General features: G+C 33.9%; 2 protein-coding genes across 2 annotated transcripts; one reads left to right on the top strand and one right to left on the bottom strand.

Annotated features, from left to right (window-relative positions):
* Nucleotides 1-384: 384 nt before the first annotated feature.
* On the bottom strand, nt 385-11,514 carry LOC132714602 (IQ domain-containing protein K-like). The gene is made up of 7 exons (XM_060697497.1): nt 11,360-11,514; nt 10,207-10,458; nt 9,602-9,699; nt 8,754-8,806; nt 5,272-5,349; nt 1,089-1,173; nt 385-736 (listed from the first exon to the last, which is right to left on the bottom strand). The coding sequence occupies exons 1-7, from the start codon at nt 11,412-11,414 to the stop codon at nt 548-550; spliced, it is 810 nt and encodes a 269-aa protein (XP_060553480.1). The 5' UTR covers nt 11,415-11,514; the 3' UTR covers nt 385-547.
* A 58-nt stretch (nt 11,515-11,572) lies between these two features.
* On the top strand, nt 11,573-22,918 carry LOC132714603 (ragulator complex protein LAMTOR3-B-like). The gene is made up of 6 exons (XM_060697498.1): nt 11,573-11,672; nt 12,168-12,202; nt 13,261-13,319; nt 20,268-20,401; nt 22,061-22,124; nt 22,646-22,918. Exons 1-6 carry the CDS (start codon nt 11,664-11,666, stop codon nt 22,717-22,719), a joined length of 375 nt encoding a protein of 124 aa, XP_060553481.1. The 5' UTR covers nt 11,573-11,663; the 3' UTR covers nt 22,720-22,918.
* The last annotated feature ends 364 nt before the right edge of the window (nt 22,919-23,282 follow it).

Raw genomic sequence — 23,282 nt, 5'->3', positions numbered from 1 at the left:
TCTTAGAATGACAAGAACTATCCTTTTCATTTAATTTTAGAATGGCCAATGATGTAACACTCACAGATACTTTGGGTTTTGTGCTAAGCTCCCCTTCTTGATCCGCACTTCAACTGTATACACCATGTCTATTTTTATTTTGCAAACCGTACATCAAAATATTTTTGTATATTATTACGTTTTAGGTTAATCTCAGACGGTCAGATGGACGAACAGATGGAGTGACGGTTTAATTACTAAATGCAGGAGGTGGGGTGATAAAAAGTTGATGACAGACACACTGATGGACAATGGACGCCAGACAAATTGTGATCAGTAAAGCTCATCTTAAGCACTTTGTTCTTAGGTGAGGTAAAAGTACAAAAGAAAAGAATAAATCCTATCAATTTTGAAAAAAAGTTTATCACAGATTGAAATCATAATAAAATATACATGTACATGAAATAAAGTATATAATTTATTTAAAACAATTCAAGGATTCACCACATGGGAAAGTATTCATGCTAAAGGCATATTGTCAGTAACTTATAACAGAAATATGAGTAGGTTATGAGGATTTATCTTGCTCTGCCTCCCCAATTTTAGTGTCTTTATTTAAGGAATCATTTGATACTTTTGGAGAATCTGGCATTTTCTTTTCCCAGAAGTCCGTAACTTTATCTTTGATGCCTCCATTTTCCTCCCTCCACTCTGCTTGCCACTGTCTTAACTCTTGTACCTCTGGTTCGCGCCGTATCTGTACATATGAATAAATAGCTTAATTTGAAGTTTTCCTTGAATATGATTAATGATTTTGTCCAGATAGAAGGAAGGATTCAAGAGTCTGTTTTAGATAATTAGTGTGGAAAGGCTTAAAGTCTTATATTGTATCACAACTTTATGTGGGTGGATTATGTATTTTTACAAAAACAGGTGTATTTTAATAAACATACAGAAGAAAAATGATTTAATTTGACAATCTCATGATAAAATCTGAGACAGAAAAGTTACTAAAGATCAAGTGTTGTTCAGAGATATGATTCATCATTGGTAATTATACATGAATATTACTAATATGAACATTAATATGATACTAATACTTCACTTACTAAATAACCCCTCCAGAAAGATTGTATTTTAAGTGCAGCTTCTTCCTCCGTCCAGATAAGAGACAATGGTAGTGGTGGACGTGGGCTGAAATGTGAATATAATGTACATTATAACAATACAAATGGTAGTGGTGGACGTGGGCTGAAATGTGAATATAATGTACATTATAACAATACAAATGGTAGTGGTGGACGTGGGCTGAATGTGAATATAATGTACATTATAACAATACAAATGGTAGTGGTGGACGTGGGCTGAAATGTGAATATAATGTACATTATAACAATACATATGGTAGAGGTGGACGTGGGCTGAAATGTCAATATAATGTACATTATAACAATACAAATGGTAGTGGTGGACGTGGGCTGAATGTGAATATAATGTACATTATAACAATACAAATGGTAGAGGTGGACGTGGGCTGAAATGTCAATATAATGTACATTATAACAATACAAATGGTAGTGGTGGACGTGGGCTGAAATGTGAATATAATGTACATTATAACAATACAAATGGTAGAGATGACATGGGCTGAAATGTGAATATAATGTACATTATAACTATACAAATGGTAGTGGTGGACGTGGGCTGAAATGTGAATATAATGTACATTATAACAATACAAATGGTAGAGGTGGACGTGGGCTGAAATGTGAATATAATGTACATTATAACAATACAAATGGTAGTGGTGGACGTGGGCTGAAATGTGAATATAATGTACATTATAACAATACAAATGGTAGAGGTGGACGTGGGCTGAAATGTCAATATAATGTACATTATAACAAAACAAGATACTGTTGTGCAAAATATTTAAGCTAATTTTTAGTTTAGTACAAATATAAATAACATCTTATAATAAAGCAATTTTCGGTATGCTTTATGTTATTTGTTATCAATTTTTAACATTAGCTTTATGATACTTGTTATCAATTTTTAACATTTGCTTTATGATATTTGTTATCAATTTTTAACATTTGCTTTATGATATTTGTTATCAATTTTTAACATTTGCTTTATGATACTTGTTATCAATTTTTCACATTTGCTATATGTTATTTGTTATCAATTTTTAACATTTGCTTTATGTTATTTGTTATCAATGTTTAACACTTGATTTTTTATATTTGTTACCAATTTTTAACATTTGCTTTATGCTTTTTGTTATCAATTTTTGGCAACTTTCCGCCATTCTGGTGGAGGAAGACCTTCGGTACCCTTCTGGTCTATTTGGTACTCCTTTGGTCTATTAACAAAACATTCAATGATGATAACTGAGGTTAAAATAGATTGTCAAATGAACAGTATGTTAGAAAATGTCTATAGCATTTACTGAAAAACATTAAGCTTGATATTTCAAGAGAGGTGATAAAGTCTCTTTTTACTTGATGCCCCATTTGGTTATAAAATTATATAACATATATTTCTATCAATAATAAGCTTGCGTCTTTAACAAATACAAGCAGGCTATTATTATATTATACAGATGCAAGATTATAAAACTATAGATACTAACTATAGCTATCAGCCTATCACTAAATGTGATTCTTTTCCCACACCAACAACCTTGACTTTTTGAAAAATAAGTGGTCTGAAGCTAAATTTGAACTCTGAACTCGCCTATAATTTATGATGTTCGTTTGTGGGTGGTATAATGACTTAACAAGAGCACCGCTAGGCGGAGCATTATATGCCCGAAAGTGTTTTTTTTTCTTTAGTAAGGATGAAGCATTTGTAAGACATGGGAAATGAATAAAGTATTACCTCCTTCAAAAAGCAATCCTCCTTTATAGTTATGCTTCAGAAACTGTTTTCAGTTTTAAGGTAATAGTGAAATTGACCTTTGACCTTGTGACCCCAAAATCAATAAGGGTCTTCTTCCCAATATGGACAATCATCCTATGAAGTTTGAATACTGTGGGCCAATTAGAACTTAAGTTATGCTCCAGAAACTGTTTTCAGTTTTAAAGTAATAGTGACTTTGACCTTTGACCTTGTGACCCCAAAATCAATCGGGATCTTCTACCCAATATTGACAATCATCCTATGAAGTTTGAAGACTGTCGGCCAAATTAAGTTATGCTCAGGAAACTGTTTTAAGTTTTAAGGTAATACAGTGGAACTTCTGAAAACCAGACACCTGTGGGACTAGCCAAAAAGTTTGTAATTTGGAAGTTTCTGGAATTTAGAAGTTCGTAATTAACTGAAAAACTAGAAACATTTAACATAAATTGTTTAAGTCAGACATGTTGAAAAGTAATGAAGTTCATTAAATTTATAAAATGGCAAAACTATAGGACTTTAAAAAACTTAAAACTTTCTTACTATTTTAAATTTCATTATCACCCATAAATGAATTGGTTGAAACAATAGGATTATGTTAATTATCACAATTTATCCTTTAGTACATTTCATGTAGTACCTGCCTGCTATTAATCTGTAACAAGCAAATTTGTTGAATTTATATCCCCCGCCGAGTACTGGTTATTATTAACACAACAACTGAAGACATAAGGCTTTATTTATATATCAATCATGGCAAAAACAGTAATATTCTTTGAACTTGATAAATATTCAGGGCAATAACAGAGCCATAACTTTGTGTTAAATAGTAAAATCTGGAAATGCCAATGAGATGTATGCATACTACATAACTAATCAAGGGCCATAAATCTGAGTTATAAGTATCTGACTGGAACAAGGCGACTATATGCACATCTCCTCTTAGTATCCCATAAAGTTTCATTGAATTCCAGCCAGTAGTAGCGGAGAAGTAGCGAGGAAACAAATATTTTTGTATATGGATACTGCATAACTAATCAAGGGCCATAACTCTGAGTTAAAGTGTCTGACCCAAACAAGCTGCAATATGCACATCTCCTCTTGGTATTGAAGGTTCCCATAAAGTTTCGTTGAATTCCCGCCAGTAGTTGCAGAGAAGTAGTGCGGAAACAATTTTTACTCTATATGCATACTACATAACTAATCAAGGGCCATAACTCTGAGTTAAAGTGTCTGACCGGAACAAGCCGACGATATGCACATCTCCTCTTGATATTGATGATTCCCATAAAGTTTTGTTGAATTCCAACCAGTAGTTGCAGAGAACTACTCTGGAAACAATTTTTAATCTATATGCATACTACATAACTAACCAAGGGCCATAACTCTGAGTTAAAGGGTCGGACCGGAACAAGCCAACGATATGCGCATCTCCTCTTGATATTGATGATTCCCATAAAGTTTCGTTGAATTCCAGCCAGTAGTTGCAGAGAACTACTCCGGAAACGAAATTTGGACGGACGGATGGACGGAAGTTCTAACAGGAGAGTAATTATGTGGCTACTCTATTGTTCTCTCTATTGTTCTTTTTAGCCATGCAAAAGAAAATAGCCACATAAAAGCATTACGGAATGAATGACATCAAAGAGAAAGAACAGTTACCTATTGTCCCTCTAGCCACATAATTACTGTCCTGTGAGTGCGGACGGACGGAAGGACGGACGGACAACGCCAAAACTATATCCCCCTCCCGATTCCATCGGCGGGGGATAATAATATCACATTATACTACTTTCAAGTGTTTGACATGGTGGCGATTCTAAAAGGTGTCACAGTAAATGGTTAACTGTTAATTAGAAGATACGCACATTTTTATGGTTTCACAAGTATAATATTCCTTCACCCCTTTTTCAATTTCCGGCTTTTGGAAGTAAATTTGAATTGATTTAACCCAAATTTTACCAGAAAATCGTTCGGAATTCAGAATTTAGAAGTTTCGTAATTCGGAGGTTTTAATTATATAGAAAACAGAAGGAGAAATTTAGGGACCCTGAAAAATGTTTGGGTTTCAGAAGTCTCCGAATTTTAGAAGTTCCGAAATTCGGAAGTTACAATGTAGTGACCTTGACCTTTTACCTTGTGACCCCAAAATCAATAGGGGTCTTCTACCCAATATGGACAATCATCCTATGAAGTTTGAATATTGTGGGCCAAATGGAACTTAAGTTCTGCTCCAGAAACCAAATTGCTAAGGGACGGACAGACTGACGGACACCAGGGGGTATAACATAATATTCCCAAAATTCTTTCTGGCACATAAAAAACAAATCCGAAGCTATCATATGTATTTTCAGTTAATTATTCAGATAAAGACTTAAAACTGAGACTTACTGATCTTTTAGCCATTCTTTCACAAAAGAAATGTTTTCTAATTGTGTTTTGGATCTTTCCAGCTGGTTAGGGTTGTGGCTGAAATATATAAACCATCAATGCAGCAGCAAATAAACATTTTTTACAACTAACTAAACTAGAATTATCACTAAATGTGATTAATACCCACGCAAGACTGCTTTGAAAATGAGGAAGTTACTAGTAATAAAAAACCTTGCAAAAGAATTGAAATAGAGTTTATGGTTGTGGGCAATTAAAGATAGTTGTGGTTATGTTGCATTTCCTTTCAATATGGTTGAACATTGATGAAGTTTTATTGAATTGCTCTGTAATAAGTCCAGGAAGTTATGCTTCTTGAGCATGGCACTTCCAACCAGTTCTTTTCAAGTTATGCTGCGGACAAGGAAAAGTATCAAAGGGCAATAACTCTGTAATTTGTCAAAATGGTGTTATGGTTCTTGTGCACTGCATTTCCTCTTATTGTGCTTGACCATTGTATGAAGTTGTTTTGAATTCCAACCAGATGTTTTTAAGTTATGCTCCGGACAAGGAAAAGTATCAAAGGGCAATAACTATGTAATTAGTCAAGATGGAGTTATGGTTCTTAAGCACTGCATTTCCTCTCAATGTGCTAGAACATTGTATGAAGTTATATTGAGTCTTCAAGTTATGGTCCTGATAAAAGAAAGTAATGGAAAAGTAACGAAGGGCAATAACACTGTAATTACTTTAGATAGAGTTATGGTTCTCATGCACTGCACTTCCCCTTATTGTGCTTGACCATTGTATGAAGTTGTTTTGAATTCCAACCAGTAGTTGTCAAGTTATGCTCAGGACAAGGAAAAGTAACAAAGGGCAATAACTCTGTAATTAGTGAAGAAGGAGTTGTGGTCCTTGTGCACTGCAATTCCTCTCAATGTGCCTAACCATTGTATGAAGTTGTATTGAATTCGAACCATTAGTCTTCAAGTAATGCTCCGGACAAGGAAAATTTAACCAACCATCGAGTGACTCCTATATACCCCCCCCCATCCCTACTTCTTTTCGTGGGTATAGTTAAGAAATGGGCAAAAGAAAAGGCTTTTATGTAATTCTTTTAAAATTGAAAATTAGTTAGTATCTCATAAATATTTCTATCTGTCAAATAAAAAGAAAAATCAGAGCAGATAAAGAATAATACATGTTCTGTTATAAATAAAAACTAAAGAAAAGAAAATGTTGTATCATAGCAGAAACACTTTTAAAAAATTTCATACAAATTTCAAGCAAAATTTTGAAATAACTAAAGCTGCATGCTTCCAGATGAGCCAAAATATTTCAATAAAATTGAGAAAAATGTACTAAGATTTTAGGAAAAGTAAAAATAAACAAGATATGTTTGTAAAACATGTATGCCCCCTATCAGCAGCCAATTAGTCATGTGAAAAGGTTATTATGCATGACTTCTGACCCAGTGATCAAACAATTAATAAGGGTTATCAAGTATCCACTGGTCATGACCTTAACCTTTGACCCCTTGACCCAAAACTCAATAGGGGTCATCTGCTGGTCACGACCAATCATCATACAAAGTTTGAAGTTCCTAGGCCTAAGCGTTTTTAGTTAATTGATCGGAAACCGTTTTAACATAGAAGGTCAATGTGACCTTGACCTTTGACCCCTTGACCCCAAAATCAATAGGTCATCTGCTGGTCATGACCAATCACCATACCATGTTTGAAGTTCCTAGGCCAAAGGGTTCTTAAGTTATTGATTTGAAAGCATTTTTACCTACAAGGTCAATGTGACCTTGCCCTTTGACCCCTTAACCCCAATAGGGGTCATCTACTGGTCATGACCAATCACCATACCAGATTTGAAGTTCCTAGGCCTAAGGGTTCTTTAGTTATTGATCGGAAACCGTTTTTACCTAAGAGGTCAATGTGACCTTGACCTTTGACCACTTGACCCCAAAATCAATAGGGGTCATCTACTGATCATGACCAATCACCATATCAAGTTTGAAGTCCTTAGGCCTAAGGGTTCTTTCGTTATTGATAGGAAACCGTTTTTACCTACAAAGTCAATGTGACCTTGACCTTTGACCCCTTAACCCAAAAATCAATAGGGGTCATCTGCTGGTCATGACCAATCACCATACCAAGTTTGAAGTTCCTAGGCCTAAGGGTTCTTTTGTTATTGATCAGAAACCGTTTTTACCCAAGAGGTCAATGTGACCTTGACCTTTAACCCCTTGACCCCAAATTCAATAGGGGTCATCTACTGATCATGACCAATCACCATACCAAGTTTGAAGTTCCTAGGCCTTAAAGTTCTTTAGTTATTGATCTGAAACCGTTATTGCTTACAAAGTCAATGTGACCTTGACCTTTGACCCCTTGACCCCAAAATCAATAGGGGTCATCTACTGATCATGACCAATCACCATACCAAGTTTGAAGTTCCTAGGCCTTAAGGTTCTTTAGTTATTGATAGGAAACCGTTTTTGCTTACAAGATCAATGTGACCTTGACCTTTGACCCCTTGACCCCAAAATCAATAGGGGTCATCTACTGGTCATGACCAATCACCATACCAAGTTTGAAGTTCCTAGGCCTAAGGGTTCTTTAGTTATCACTCGGAAACCATTTGGTCTACGGACCGACGGACCGACAAGTGCAAAGCAATATACCCCCTTTTCTTCGAAATGGGGGCATAATTAAGATTCCAGTAATAACTGACATGTTTTCTGCGCTTATTGACTGATTTTCAGTATTTAATTATTTATAACTATATACCTTATAAGTGCCATTGATAATGTGTAAAATTTTATGCTTAATATCTTAGCTCTAGCTCTTTGGGATTTTTAAAAGAAGATTTTTTTAGGTTTTTAATATATACGTTTAAGGAATATATATCACCCCCCAAGACTGGGCCAATTTTGATCCCAGGGATTTTATTTGAACAACTTGGTAGACACTGACTAGAATCTGATGATGTCTCATGCCAAATATCTAAGCTCTAGCTCTTTTGGTTCTTTAAAAGGAGATTTTTTTAAAAGTTTTTACAATATACATATTGGGAATATCAATGACCCCCAGGGGCGGGGCCAGTTTTTACCCTAGAAATTTTATTTGAACAAACTAGACGATGTTTCATGCAAAATATTTAAGCTCTACCTCTTTTGGTTTTTTTGAAAGAAGACTTTTTTAAGTTTTTTCTTTCGGTTGCCATGGCAACCAGAGTTCTGCATGGAATTTAATTCAACATTTTTTAAAGTTGACCACCGAAGGAACATTCCTGTGAAGTTTGGATGAATTTGGCTAAGCTGTTTATGAGGAGATGTCATTTAAAGTAAAAGTTTACAGACATACGGACGGACACCAGTCGGAAAGTGATCACAAAAGCTCACCATGTCACTTTGTGACAGGTGAGCTAAAAAATAATCAAATGATAGATTAAGCAATGGTGTAATTTCAAGGATAAGAATCAAATATACTTACTTGTACAAGAACTCAGTCACAAAATCTAAAGCATTGAATTTTGTTCTCTTTCTCTGAAATAGAAAACAATAGAAATTTAATAAAGAAAGTATTTGCTTGATCACAAACTAAAGTAAATCTTATGGACAGAAAAAAAGTATCAAAGAAAATGGATAAATATTCTAACATTAGGGAATAAGTCTAGCCAATGCAAATAACAATCATTAAAGGCTTTAATATTTATTCTGAAAAAAAAAACAAAGAAAAAAAAATAAATATTTATTAGGTTTTAAAAAAAAACTCACTAGCTTAAATTTTGATAAAACAGAGTTTATAATTGAAAAACTTAAATGCTTCAAAGTATTATTATTTGAATTAATAAACCACATTTGTATAATACAGTCATAATGTATGATAACATATACTTATGTATATATTATAGATGCCACTAGAGACATATATGGTTGACTCACTCTGGTAAATTTTACTCCTTGGAGCATGTTACAAAAAATACAGTAATAATGATGGTGGTTCTTTAATGTGTATGTAAAACATTACATTTGTACTACATACCTTTTTTTTTATAAAGTCCGCACCTAAAAGTCATGGGAGTGGCAGGATTGAACTTGCAACCATAGAATTGGTTGTCAGACAGTATTACCACTGGACAACTAGACTCATTCTCATTTAGAATAATACATAAAAATAACAACATAAAAAATTCACAAAACTGTGAAGAAAATTCACAATTAGCGAGATTGTTTTTTGGTACCGTACAGAACAAAATGATGAACTGACAAATAACAATCTTGAGAATTTGATTGATTTGTTTAGAATGAAAATGATTTCAGCACAACACATTTCATTACCTCAAAACATTTTTCCTTTTTAGCCTGTCTTAACATTTCCTCCATTGCAGGTACCAACACTGGAAAAACATAGTGTTGCAAATATTCTCTTGGTGAACCTGTAAATAGTATAGCAATAGAATGAGGAGATTTGTAATATGAACAATACTTAATAACTACCCTGTTTATAAGAAAGATTTAAAAGGAATCATAGACACTAGAGATTATAAAATATTGTTATTAACACATACATGTATCTATATTAGCAAATGAAAGACAAAAAATGTTTGATTAATATAATTGACAATCAACATTGAATATTACTGAATGAATTTCACTCAAATTATTAAGATTTTTCAACATCATTTCCACATTTGTCATAATTCACTTCCCAAAACAAGTAAAATATAGAAGTTAAAAAAATTAAATTCATAATTTATAAAAGGATTTAAATCAGATCAATCAATCATGAAAATTGGCATACAAATTATTTAATACAGAAATATTATATCTAACATAACTTCATAAATGAGATACAAAATCACATTGGAAGAGATTTAGTTCATACAAATATTATGAGGTCATCATATATGAAAATTAAACAAAATTGGATACATGTCACATACACTCTTCTTTAGATGGAACTGGTGGTGGTGGGGGTGGAGGTGTTTTTGGTGGTTTCTCTGTAAATGAATAACCAATCACAGATGGATGTGTAACAGCTGGATCAACGTCTTCCCGTACATCACTGTCTACATTAACAGGGTAGTGCATCTTGCCATAAAACACGGGGTTGTGTTTGGCTGGATCATAGTCCTGGTAGTCGGTGGCAACTGAAACTTCATCATCATCTCTATATCCTTTGAACCCAGAAAATTCTACAAAATGTATTTATGAATTCAGTAGTGTATATATATAGCTATAACACATACTAGTTACAGCGATCAATATAAATAATTATATTTTGTACACAAATTATAAATGAGTAATTACCATGTACATAACTCATTAACCAGCTAATCATTGAGTCTTTGAGGTGACATGATAATAATGGTGTAAAGTCATATTTGCACATTAAACATATACAAAAACTTTTATACATTTATATTAATTGGGTAAAACAATCAAATTAATTTCAAGGGTCCAAAAACCTAAAAATATAAAATTTCAATTTCTTACAAGGATAGGCAGGAACAATATTTTTTCTGGAAAATGGAGTAAATTTATTGGTCTAGGCTCTACATGTAGATCTAGGACCAAAACTTTGGTCCAGGTCTAGACCGACATCAATAATTATATGAAACATTAGTCTCCAAAATTATTTTCAGTCCCATCATGTCAAAAAACTAATAAAATAATTTACTGATACTATGAATATAGATTATAGTATCAGTAAATTGAGTAACATATTTTGGTTAGAATTGTTTGATTTTGTATCTACATGAATCATGATAACAATCAATTCTGATTATGACTAGCAGACTGGCAGACATCTATATAGAGGGTAGGTCCTTGAGGTAGGCATTGGTATCACGCCGAGAGCCTGTGCTCTGTCCCATGGTCTGCTGCTCTGTACCTAAATAGGAGTAATTATAACTTAACATCAGCATAGGCCATGTAACATGTGTAAGCAGTTAAGTTAAAAGCATCAGAGTCTCAGACTAATATTTCATTTAATCCTGAGGATGTAGTTTGAATTCCCTTCAATTTACACAGCAGTTAAGAAATATATGTTATGATAAATTAAATTAAGTTAACTTATTTTCATGATAAGATTACCTTTACATATTTGATCAAAAATATTTGGTTCGGGCACTTTTGTTATGACAGACATCTTGGACCGTACAACTTCCGATGTAAACAAATCCTCCTATAAATGAGTTCTACTATTTGTATAATATCAACAATCAAAGGCCTCTTAATTGAAACTTTATATATTAAAATTGTATTTGAAAATCATTTTTGTCATCGATAAGCTATTATTGTAACGTTGGGATACAGTTAGCAAATTTGTGTATGAATACAATGTTGTCAGGCATTGAATCAAGGGAAGTTACTCCGTGTAGGAAGTCAAGAATTAAAAATGACAGAGGTATATGTCGTTTTATCTTAATTTAATATACGTGTCACGCAATGTATAACGTACATTTGCGACGAATTGCTATTTTTTTCAAAGTTTTTGGAAATTAGAAGTAGAATTTCCTTTAAATCATTCAAATTAAACCAAAAGGTATCATAAGTGTAGCAGTTACCGGTTGATTACCTGTCGATGGTTAATCTACATGTATTAATCCTATATATTTATACTTGTACTTTATTGTCAACATCTGGCAAGGATGAAAGCAATCTCCTTGAATCTAAAAGAAGTACAAAGAATTCCTATTTATACATTAAATAAAAGCATATAAAATGATCCAGATAAGTTGAATTATTTGAGGATATGCTTGAAATACCTGCTTTATCAACATCATGTGACAGCCAACTTGATCTATTTTATACATTAAATTATAAAAATATACTTGCATGATTGATATGTGGCAGTTTATTTGTGAATGATTTAAAACACAGTCCTTGATCTCATTTTCAGGAAGTGAAGGCCCATTTTAATAAGCTGCTACAAAGGTGAGTATTAAAGTGTAATTGATAATATAGTAGAGTGGTTGGACCAATGCTCGGCGCATACCAATGCTCGGCGTAAAAAATATTTTTTTAGAACATCTGAAAATGTCTTAAGTTATCTCCGATTTAGGTCACTGGTGCTTTTATTTATATCTTTCACCATTTTATACTGGTGCGTTTTACTGCTGGTGAATTCACATGACAATGCTAATAGCAGACAAACGACCGTATGTAATCCGCAACATATAAATTATTAAAATCTATTAACACTAGAGTTCTGGGGCTGTACAATTAAAACTAAAAGTCTGGTTCTTGTAAATATATGAACCTAATTTGGTTGTTACAATTGATTCAATATGTTTTCTTCATAAGATGAAAAAGAGATTTTATTTGAAAAACAATCCTGCATCATGTAGTATTGTACGCCGAGCTATGGTACAATTTCATGCAAACCACTCTTGTTTATTCGAACTATCTTTAGCTCCAGCCATGCACATTATTATTTGATTAGCGAATTTTACACAAGGGCTATTTAAACAATATCATGGGTCTTGAACATGGACATATAACATTGAGGTTTGTTGACGTTGACTTGAATTTGCCATATCAAATATAATATTTTTACGCCGAGCGTTGGTCCACCCACTCTAGATCAGTAGATCAACAGTCTTTATCCCAATAATGTCAAACACCTCACAGCAATGTTGACATGTTTGCATTTCAAAACCACAGAGTTATAAAAAGATGGAAGAAAGGAAGAGATTAAAATATCAGGAGGCATATTTTAGACTAGCACTGCCAGGTAGTTAGTAATATTTTTGGTAATGATGATTCACCTCATTTAAGTGACAATTCAGTCCACATGTAATGTATGATATTATCCAATGTAGATAAACACCTGCTAGTTAACATTGTTCAATATCATTCAGCAATAGCATGGACAATGTATATATGGTGTTATTGATTCTGATATTAAGATTATTATTTTAACCATAATTGATACTGATAAAAATTGGCAAGTATTAACTAGTTAAAAAAATTCAATACACATATTATTTCAGTGTAGATGGTTTGATGGCAATAGTAATCACTGACAGAGATGGGGTTCCAGTTTTCAAAGGTATCACAGTTTTTTATACTGTTCAAGATGCAGATTGTTTCCAACATTCCAATACAAAATTTATTGAAGTATATGTACTCTTGTATGTCTTTTCAATTAAAACTTACATTGCATAACATGTAATTGGCTTATATTTTAGAGTAGATTTGTAAATTGGTATAACTCATTTTTAGCTCTGTTTATCAACCACTAAATGTGTTGGCTTATAATTTCACTCATGTCTTTGTAATCATGATTGGTGGTCTTTTTGCAAGACCGATAACTCTTGACATGAATTTTGACTAAATTATGACCCTTTATTAACATTGGAGGTCATTATCCAAAGCCTATAACTGACATGAATTTTTACTGCCTCTTGCTCTTTATGAACTTAAAAAAAATCCTGATGCAACATCAGTACTATGATGATATTCATTATGTTTGGTGATCACATAATTTTTGGTGGCTGTAACATTGTGTCACAGTTAGTGCCAAGGTTCATAGCATTATCTAAAAGGTATTTGCACATATTATTGATATTTCTTTCATATTGGTGTTGGTGACAAAGTTACCATAAACTTTCATGTGATCATCCTCCCTGTTCACTTTAAACTTAATACATGTCTTCCAAATTAATTTGAAGGTCAATTTTCAAGAGCAATAAATCTTGCATTGATTATGAATGAATATTGCCCTCTGTGAACTGAAAGTATTCCTGGATCACTATACAAGACTCTAAACTCAATTCAATTTTTGATACTATACAGTACACACATATGGAGATTTTGTGCTCTATTGTGTGCACATTATACATGTAATACACCCCTGATGAAGGCATAAAACGCCGAAAGTACTTGGGTATTTAGCACTGTATGAATGTTTATTTTCTCCAAATTTGTATATATATTTATCACACACCCATGCCGATTTTGCGACTCAGTAAATATGGTATTGCACGGCTGGCATATATTTTGATGTGACGTCATGATGGCCAATTTCATGTTGGGACAAGTCTTGTTACAGACGTAGAAGTGATCGGAGGAGTGGCGACATAAATTCCTGTAAAGTTAGGATGAAATTGCCCCAGTAGTTTATGAGGAGTAGTGGGGACAAGTTTTGTGACAGACGGACAGACAGACAGTGCACAATTAGACTGGGTACTGATCTTTCTTTTAAAGTTTAGATAAAATTGCACCAGTAGTTTATGAGGAGTAGTCCAGACAAGCTTTTGTGTATCTGGCAACACACAGAAAACAAGAGCCCGGTTTGAGCCGGGTGATGCTCCCCAAATAGGTTTTGGACACAGGAAAGTACACCTCTTGTAGTTATCCCCCGCCGATGGAATCAGGAGGGGGATATAGTTTTGGCGTTGTCCGTCCGTCCTTCCGTCCGTCCGTCCGTCCGAATTTCGTTTCCGGAGTAGTTCTCTGCAACTAATGGCTGGAATTCAACGAAACTTTATGGGAATGTTGATCAACATGTGAAGTTGTGCACCTGGGTATTTTCGTCTGGATATTTTTAGTATTTTTAGAGTTATTGCCCTTGACTTAGTAAAAATTTTTTTTTCGTTTCCGGAGTAGTTCTCTGCAACTAATGGCTGGAATTCAATGAAACTTTATGGGAATGTTGATAAGCATGTGAAGTTGTGCACCTTGGTATTTTCGTCTGGATATTTTTAGTATTTTTAGAGTTATTGCCCTTGACTTAGTAAAAAAATTTTTTTCGTTTCCGGAGTAGTTCTCTGCAACTAATGGCTGGAATTCAACGAAACTTTATTGGAATGTTGCTCAGCATGTAAAGTTGTGCACCTGGGTATTTTCGTCTGGATATTTTTAGTATTTTTAGAGTTATTGCCCTTGACTTAGTAAAATTTTGTAATTTTCAACTTGTGTTGCATGTAACTCAAAAGTATTTGACCTAGAGTCATGAAACTTTACAGGAATGTTGATCAGTATGTGTAGTTTGTGCACCTGGGTATTTTCGTCTGGATATTTTTAGTATTTTTAGAGTTATTGCCCTTGACTTAGTAAAATTTTGTAATTTTCAACTTGTGTCGCATGTAACTCAAAAGTATTTGACCTAGAGTCATGAAACTTTACAGGAATGTTGATCAGTATGTGTAGTTGTGCACCTGGGTATTTTCGTCTGGATATTATTAGTAATTTTTAGAGTTATTGCCCTTGACTTAGTAAAATTTTGTAATTTTTCAACTTGTGTCGCACGTAACTCAAAAAGGATTTGACCTAGAGTCATGAAACTTTATGGGAATGTTGATCAGCATGTGTAGTTGTGCACCTGGGTATTTTCGTCTGGATATTTTTTAGTATTTTTAGAGTTATTGCCCTTGACTAAAAAAATGTTTGCAATTTTCAACATGTGTCGCATGTAACTCAAAAGGATTTGACATAGAGTCATTAAACCTTATTGGAAGTTGCTCAGCATATTTAGTGTGTTCCTGGGTTTCGCTTGTGGATTTATCCAGTATTTTGTAGAGTTATTTCCCTTGACTTAGTAAAAACTGTTTCATTATGTTGTTATTTGATCCTTGAGTGTTAGAATCGACCAACTTTACAGGAATAATGATCAACATCACTAAATTACAGGAATAATGATTCACCTCACTGTGAAGCTATGAACCTGGGACTTTGCATGTGGATTTTTTTTCAGTTTTGTTAGAGTTATTGCCCTTGAATAACAGTAGTATAAATTTGCAATTTTCAACTTGGGGTTTGCTTGGGGATTTATTCAGTATTTGGTAAAGTTCTTGCCCTTTACTTAGTAAAAAGATTTTTAGTTTTCAAAAAATATTTGACCTAGACTAAGAGTCATAAGATTGACAGAACAGTGGCGCGGTGGGGGGCACCCGTGTCCTATGGACGCATTTCTAGTTTTTATTAAAAAAGAATTAAAATGATTTGTTACAATAACATTTAAAATATTTGAAAATTGTGAGAACCCTTCTTTATGCCTTGAATATGGCAATGAAGTCTGGAGATTAAGATGTTTTTACATTCTAGGTGAGCTATTGTGATCCCCACCGTCCGTTGTCGTGCGTCGTCAGCAATTTCTTTAAACAACATCTCCTCAGAAACAAATGACTGCACAGCAACCAAACTTTACAGGAATGATCCTAGGGTGGTCCCCCCTGCCAAAGTTGATCAAATGGTTCCGGTCTGTTGCATAAGTAGGTCACAGGGCCAGAAAAGGAGTTTCAAAAATGCAAAATTAAAAAATCTTGTCTGAAAGTACAAGGCCTAGAGCTTTGATATTAGGTATATGATATAACCTATAGGTCCTCTACCAAAATTGTTCAAATTTTAGCCCTGGGGTCAAAATTTGCCCCACTCCAGGGGGTCATAGATTTTCCTTATATGTATATAGTGAAAACTTAAAAATTCTTCTTGTTTGAAAGTACAAGGCTTCAAGTTCAAAGAATATTACAGTTTATGCCATGATTAATATATAAATAAAGCCTTATGTCTTCAGTTGTTGTTTTAATAATAACCAGTACTCGGCGGGGGATATAAATTCAACGAATTTGCTTGTTAGTTATGTCCCTGGAAAAAGTTCAAAGTGCAATAATTCCAAAATTAGGCAAGGCAGAGTTACTGTTCTTTGCACTGCACTTCTAATCAATGTGATCTATCAACCTACAAAGTTTCTTGTTGATATCTCTTATGGTTTCCGAGTTATGTCCCGGACAACTTCAAAAAGTAAAAATAAATAAAGGGCAATAACTCACGAATTAGGCAAGGCAGAGTTATGATTCTTTTGCACTGCACATCTACCCATTGAGATATATCTACCTACAAAGTTTCATGTTGATATCTCTTAAAGTTTTACAGCTATGTCCTGGACAAGATTTTTCTAAAAGGGGAGATTATTCAAAAATGAGGCTTAACAGAATTATGGTTCTTTTGCACTGCATTTCTACTCAATGAGATCTATCTACCTACAATGTTTCATCTTGATATCTCTTATAGTTTTAGAGTTATGTTCCGGACAAAGTTCAAAGTGTTAAAATACACAAAGGGCAATAACTCCAAAATTAGGACAAAAAGAGTTATTGTTCTTATGCAGTGAACATCTACCCATTGAGATCTATTCACCTACAAAGTTTCATGTTGATATCTCTTACAGTTTGAGAGTTATGTCCCGGACAAGATTTTTCTATAAGGGGAGATAATTCAACAAGAGGGCCATGATGGCCCTGAGGTCGCTCACCTGTATAAATGCACCCGGAGCGGGGCCAGTTTAAACCCCCAGGGCTTTTATTTGAACAAACTAAGAAGACACCCATTAGAAGATGTTTCAGGATGTTAAGTTTTTCCTACACACATATAATGAAAAACAACGATCTACCCCCCTCGTTCCCACCCCCCCCCCAGCAGGGCCAATTTTAACCCAAGGGCTTTTATTTGAACAAACTTGGTAGACACCCATAAGAAGATGTTTCATGCTAAACATCTAAGCTCTAGCTCATTGGTTTTTTTTAAAAGAAGATTTTTTAAGTTTTTACTATACACATATAGTTAAAACCAATGACACCCCTGGGGCGGGGCCAATTTTGATCCCAGGGCTTTTATTTGGACAAACTTTGTAGACAATTACTAGAAGATGTTTCATGCTTAATATCTAAACTCTAGCTATTTGGGTTTTTTCAAAGAAGATTTTTAAGTTTTTGCTATACACATATAAGGAAAATCAATAACACCCGGGGCGGGGCCAATTTTGACTCCAAGGCTTTTATTTGAACAAACTTTGTAGACACTCACTAGAATATGTTTCATGCTTAATATCTAAACTCCAGCTATTTGGGTTTTTTCAAAGAAGATTTTTTCAGTTTTTGCTATATACATATAAGGAAAATCAATGACCCCCAGGGCGGGGCCAATTTTGACCCCAGGGCTTTTACTTAAACAAACTTGGTAGATACCAATTAGAACATGTTTCATGCTAAATATCTTAGCTCTAGCTCTTTGAGTTCTTTAAAAGAAGACTTTTTAAGTTTTTACTATATGCATATAGGGAAAATCAATGACCCCCTGGGACGGGGCCAATTTTGACCCCAGGGCTTTTATTTGAACAAACTTGGTAGACACTCATTAGAACATGTTTCATGCTAAATATCTTAGCTCTAGCTCTTTGGGTTCTTTAAAAGAAGATTTTTTAAGTTTTTACTATATGCATATAGGGAAAATCAATGACCCCCTGGGGCGGGGCCAATTTTGACCCTAGGGCTTTTATTTGAACAAACTTGGTAGACACTCATTAGAAGATGTTTCATGCTAAATATCTTAGCTCTAGCTCTTTGGGTTCTTTAAAAGAAGATTTTTTAAGTTTTTACTATATGCATATAGGGAAAATCAATGACCCCCTGGGGCGGGGCCAATTTTGACCCTAGGGCTTTTATTTGAACAAACTTGGTAGACACTCATTAGAAGATGTTTCATGCTAAATATCTTAGCTCTAGCTCTTTGGGTTCTTTAAAAGAAGATTTTTTAAGTTTTTACTATATGCATATAGGGAAAATCAAAGACCCCCTGGGGCGGGGCCAATTTTGACCCCAGGGCTTTTATTTGAACAAACTTGGTAGACACTCATTAGAAGATGTTTCATGGCAAATATCTAAGCTCTAGCTCTTAGGGTTTTTTAAAAGAAGATATTTAAAGTTTTTTCTTTCGGTTGCCATGGCAACCAGAGTTCTGCATGGAATTAAATTCTTTGAACAATTTTTAAAGGTGACCACCAAAGGAACATTCCTGTGAAGTTTGGATGAAATTGGCTTAGTGGTTTATGAGGAGATGTCATTTAAAGTAAAAGTTTAAGGACGGACGCCGGACGGACGGACGCCGGACGAAAAGCGATCACAAAAGCTCACCCTGTCACTTTGTGACAGGTGAGCTAAAAATGAGCCTTAAAAGAGTTATGGTTCTTTTGCACTGCACTTCTACTCAATGAGATCTATCTACCTACAATGTTTTATCTTGATATCTCTTATAGTTTTAGACTTATGTTCCGGACAAAGTTCAAAGTGTTAAAATTAACAAAGGGTAATAACCCAAAATTAGGACAAAAATAGTTATTGTTCTTATGCACTGCACATCTACCCATTGAGATCTATTCACCTACAAAGTTTCATGTTGATATCTCTTATAGTTTTAGAGTTATGTCCCGGACAAGATTTTTCTATAAGGGGAGATAATTCAAAAACCGGGCAAAATTGAGCTATGGTTCTTTGACACTGCACTTCCCCTCAATGCCCTCTACCACTGTATGAAGGACAGACTGCGGGGAGCATAAAAACACCTTTTAATCAAAGGGCCATAACTCGGCCAAAAATCATTCAACCGGAAAACCTGTGCAATATGCTAAAGAACTTGAGCTACAGATCAATCCTGTAAAGTTTCATTGAAATTGCAAAATTGCATAAGTGGTATAAGAGAAGTAGTCCGGACAAACTTTAAAAATAAAAATTATTAAAGGGCCATAACTCTTACAAAAATTATTGAACCGGAAAATGCTGACAATATGCACAACTTGACTTGGTACTGATCATTCCTGTAAAGTTTGGATGAAATTGCACCAGTAGTTTATGAGGAGTAGTCCGGACAAGTTTTGTGACGGACGGACAGACAGACGACGGAGAAGTGATCCCTATATGTCGCCACTACTCTGTAGAGGCGACACAAAAATGACTCTTATTTCACTTCAAATGGTTTTTATTTGGGTATGTGATAAATAGAACATTAAATTTCTTGTAAGTTCATTACTGAATTTATTGCACGAGTTGAATAAAATAATATAATGCTCGCCAGAGGCTCGCATAATATAATTTTATTCAACTCGTGCAATAAATTCAGTATTTAACTTACAAGAAATTTAATATCCTCTATATATATCTATATATATAAAGATATAGCAGTTAATCATCATTTAAGAATTGTTTTAATCATTGTATTGTTACAGTTGCAACAGAGCAAACACCAGAGCTTGTTTTGCGTCATAATTTTCTAGGAACATTTGGTTTAGCTGCTAATCAAGCTAGTAAACTTGGAATGGGAACAAATAAATCTATCATCTGTATGTATGAAAATCATCAGGTATGTAATTTAAACCTAGACAGTGTTCTTTGTATTTATTTCTATTTTTATTAGTCCCCTACCGGTTTAACCGGAGGGGACTTTAGGTTTACCCTCCGTCCGTCTGTCTGTCTGTCAGTCCACAAAATTGGATCCCGCGATAACGCAAAAAGTTCTGAAAATATTTTAATGAAACTTGATATATGGATAGATGGCAGTATGGACATTATGCACGTCTTTTTTTTTTCTTCCTGTGTTGAAAATTCTGGTTGCTATGGCAACAAATAGTCTGAAAATATGGCAAATTTAACACATAAACTGGATCCAGTGATAACTCAAAAAGTTCTGAAAATATTTTAATGAAACTTAAAATATGGGTAGATGGCAGTCTGGAGATTATGCGCATCTTTTTCTTTTTTTCCTATGTTGAAAATTCTGGTTGCTATGGCAACAAATAGCCTGAATTTCAAGATTTCTGATTTAAATTTTTCAGCTTTTTCACTATAAGGTCTTTATTTCTTAAGGTGTTTATTTCAAACTTTAATTGTAAGTTTCTGGCCATCAACCACATCATATGTGACAAGGTTTACAACTCTAATACAAAAATTATCAGTATTACCTCCCTTGAACTTAGAATTTTAATGAAAAAAAAATGTTGTCTTTTTTAAATAACTTCTTTATTTCCTAATGTATCTACTTCAAACTTCATATATCTGTTTCTTATTATCACTCAACATTTTTGAGAAGGTTAAATACTCTAGCAAGACTATTTCCAGAATTATTGACCCCTTGAACTTAGATTTTTTTTCGAAAAATTGGTACTTTTCACTCCAACTTCTTCATTCCTTATAGGATTTACTTTAAAATCCCACTTCATAATAATATGACAAGGTTGTATAAACATAATTACCATACTAGGCAGGGAAACTAAACACATTACTGTGATATAGACAAACTTAGAACTCAAAAGATTTAAGTTCATTCATGTCATTCATCCACTGGTAAAATTGAATGGCCAATGGCCCATCAGAATGTTGCTGGGGTTTTAACCGGTAGGGGACTTATGGATTGCTTGCAATTCTATGATAATTGCTTGTTAAATTATGACTTTTTGTCAAATTTAACTTTTTTTTTTTTTTTAAATCAAATGTCACAGTTTAAAGGATCTTTAGTTTAACCTCTAACCTGCTGGTTGTGACAGAAATTACACATGTGACACAGCACAACTGTACTGCTTATCATGGTCTGCAATGTTCTCTTTTTTAGCCACTACATAATTTGAAATTTTCACTAAATGATTTCTTTGTCCCGATTTGAAAATGGAGAAGTCCATTAAAAATATTTTGGATGGTAAACTTTATCAACATTGGGATAACAGATAATATAAGTAAGGTTTTATGTCATTATATGAGCCGCGTCACGACAAAACCAACATAGTGCGTTTGCGACCAGCATGGATCCAGACCAGCCTCACTCTGCAGCGCAACCGCGCAGTCTGATAAGGATCCATGCTGTTCGCTTACAAACCCTATTATAAGTAGAGAAACTGATAGCTTACAGCATGGATCCTGATCAGACTGCGCGGATACGCAGGCTGGTCTGGATCCATGCTGGTGGCAAACCCATTCTGTTGGTTTTGTCGTGACGCGGCTCATATAGATTAATTTGTATTGTTTTCAGGTAGTACAGATAAACAAGTCTCCTCTCTTGTTGACATTTATAGCATCCAGTGATACTAATACAGGTACTAGTATTTACAGACATACAGTCACACCTTTGTTAATTGGCCACCTGAAAATAAAATGCTGCATATGGAAAATTGGGCATATGGACGTGTATCATAATCACCTTGATATTTAAAGAACTAAATTAGTATTTTGCTTTGACTGACTTTCATCAGGGTCTTTCAAATAGACCCTATTTTCATAAGTAGTGACATACGGCTTGTATTTTTGTTTCTCTAGGATAGTATTTGTGATAAACCTCTTCCCTCAATGTTGAATAAGTCACACTGGAGACATTTTAGTCACCGTTTATCTCTTCATTTAAATATAGATCAATTAAGAATATGTGTCAATAACACAAACTATAAAGTTTTATATAGTTTTGCTGTAATAGAATGGAATATTGTGTTGTTATGTAAAGGTTCTAATATAAATATTCTATATAACAAGGCAAGTCAATTTGGTTTTTGATTTCAACAGACATTTTATTATCTCATAAGCAGAATAATAAAATCAGATATTGTTTATTTTATTATTTCAGGTGTTTTATTAGATATGGACAATTGTTTCAAGGACATTCTACAGGATTTACAGAAGGTTGTGACTGTGTCCTAGTTTCAACATTTTGTTAACTTTTAATCATTATTTCACCTGTTCCGTTGTGCCAGTCCACTTTGGGATGATAGCTTATAAATTGTTGAATTCAGTTCAGCTCATTGAATTTATAAAATAAGTTTGTGTAAATTTTGTGATGCAGTTAAACTTACACAGAACAGTGTGTAACATTATAGTGCAATAAATATTTTGAAATATTTTTTTGAGTTATTTTAATTTAATTCCTCCTTTATATTAATTTCATTTGGTTAAGTTGAGAATAATTAATTGTTGAAAAAACTAGGGAAACATAGGGTCAAGAGTTAGATTAACAATTTTCATAAACAATAGCCACTGCAAGACGGAGTCAATGCTTGACTTCTTATTTCCAAAGGCAAACACATAATATAGTATTGAAGAATTTCTAAAGATATCATATTTTTGTGTACCAGATTAAATTCAAAATTTATATTTGACCTGGACAATTAAGCTCATTTGCAGATCAAGGTCATATTAAAATCATTAAACATGTTTTTGTCAGTGTTGTATTTTCAATATATGAATCAAATCTCTTCAATTAAAAA

The sequence above is a fragment of the Ruditapes philippinarum genome, unplaced genomic scaffold (assembly GCF_026571515.1).
Source record: "Ruditapes philippinarum isolate M1 unplaced genomic scaffold, ASM2657151v2 ctg3575_1_1_1_1, whole genome shotgun sequence".
Lineage (NCBI taxonomy): Eukaryota > Metazoa > Mollusca > Bivalvia > Venerida > Veneridae > Ruditapes > Ruditapes philippinarum.
Note: the sequence above shows the minus strand (reverse complement) of the source record. Positions and strands in the feature narration are given on the sequence as shown.

Excerpts from the sequence above, each read along its gene's own strand:
- LOC132714602 (XM_060697497.1), bottom strand. The coding sequence starts at position 11,414 with ATGTCTGTCATAACAAAAGTGCCCGAACCAAATATTTTTGATCAAATA. Across the intron at positions 8,807-9,601 it reads AAAAGGAAAAATGTTTTGAG|AGAAAGAGAACAAAATTCAA; the intron begins GTAATGAAATGT and ends TTTCTATTTCAG. Across the intron at positions 737-1,088 it reads CTTTCTGGAGGGGTTATTTA|ATACGGCGCGAACCAGAGGT; the intron begins GTAAGTGAAGTA and ends TCATATGTACAG.
- LOC132714603 (XM_060697498.1), top strand. Across the intron at positions 20,402-22,060 it reads GTATGTATGAAAATCATCAG|GTAGTACAGATAAACAAGTC; the intron begins GTATGTAATTTA and ends TATTGTTTTCAG. Across the intron at positions 22,125-22,645 it reads ATCCAGTGATACTAATACAG|GTGTTTTATTAGATATGGAC; the intron begins GTACTAGTATTT and ends TTATTATTTCAG.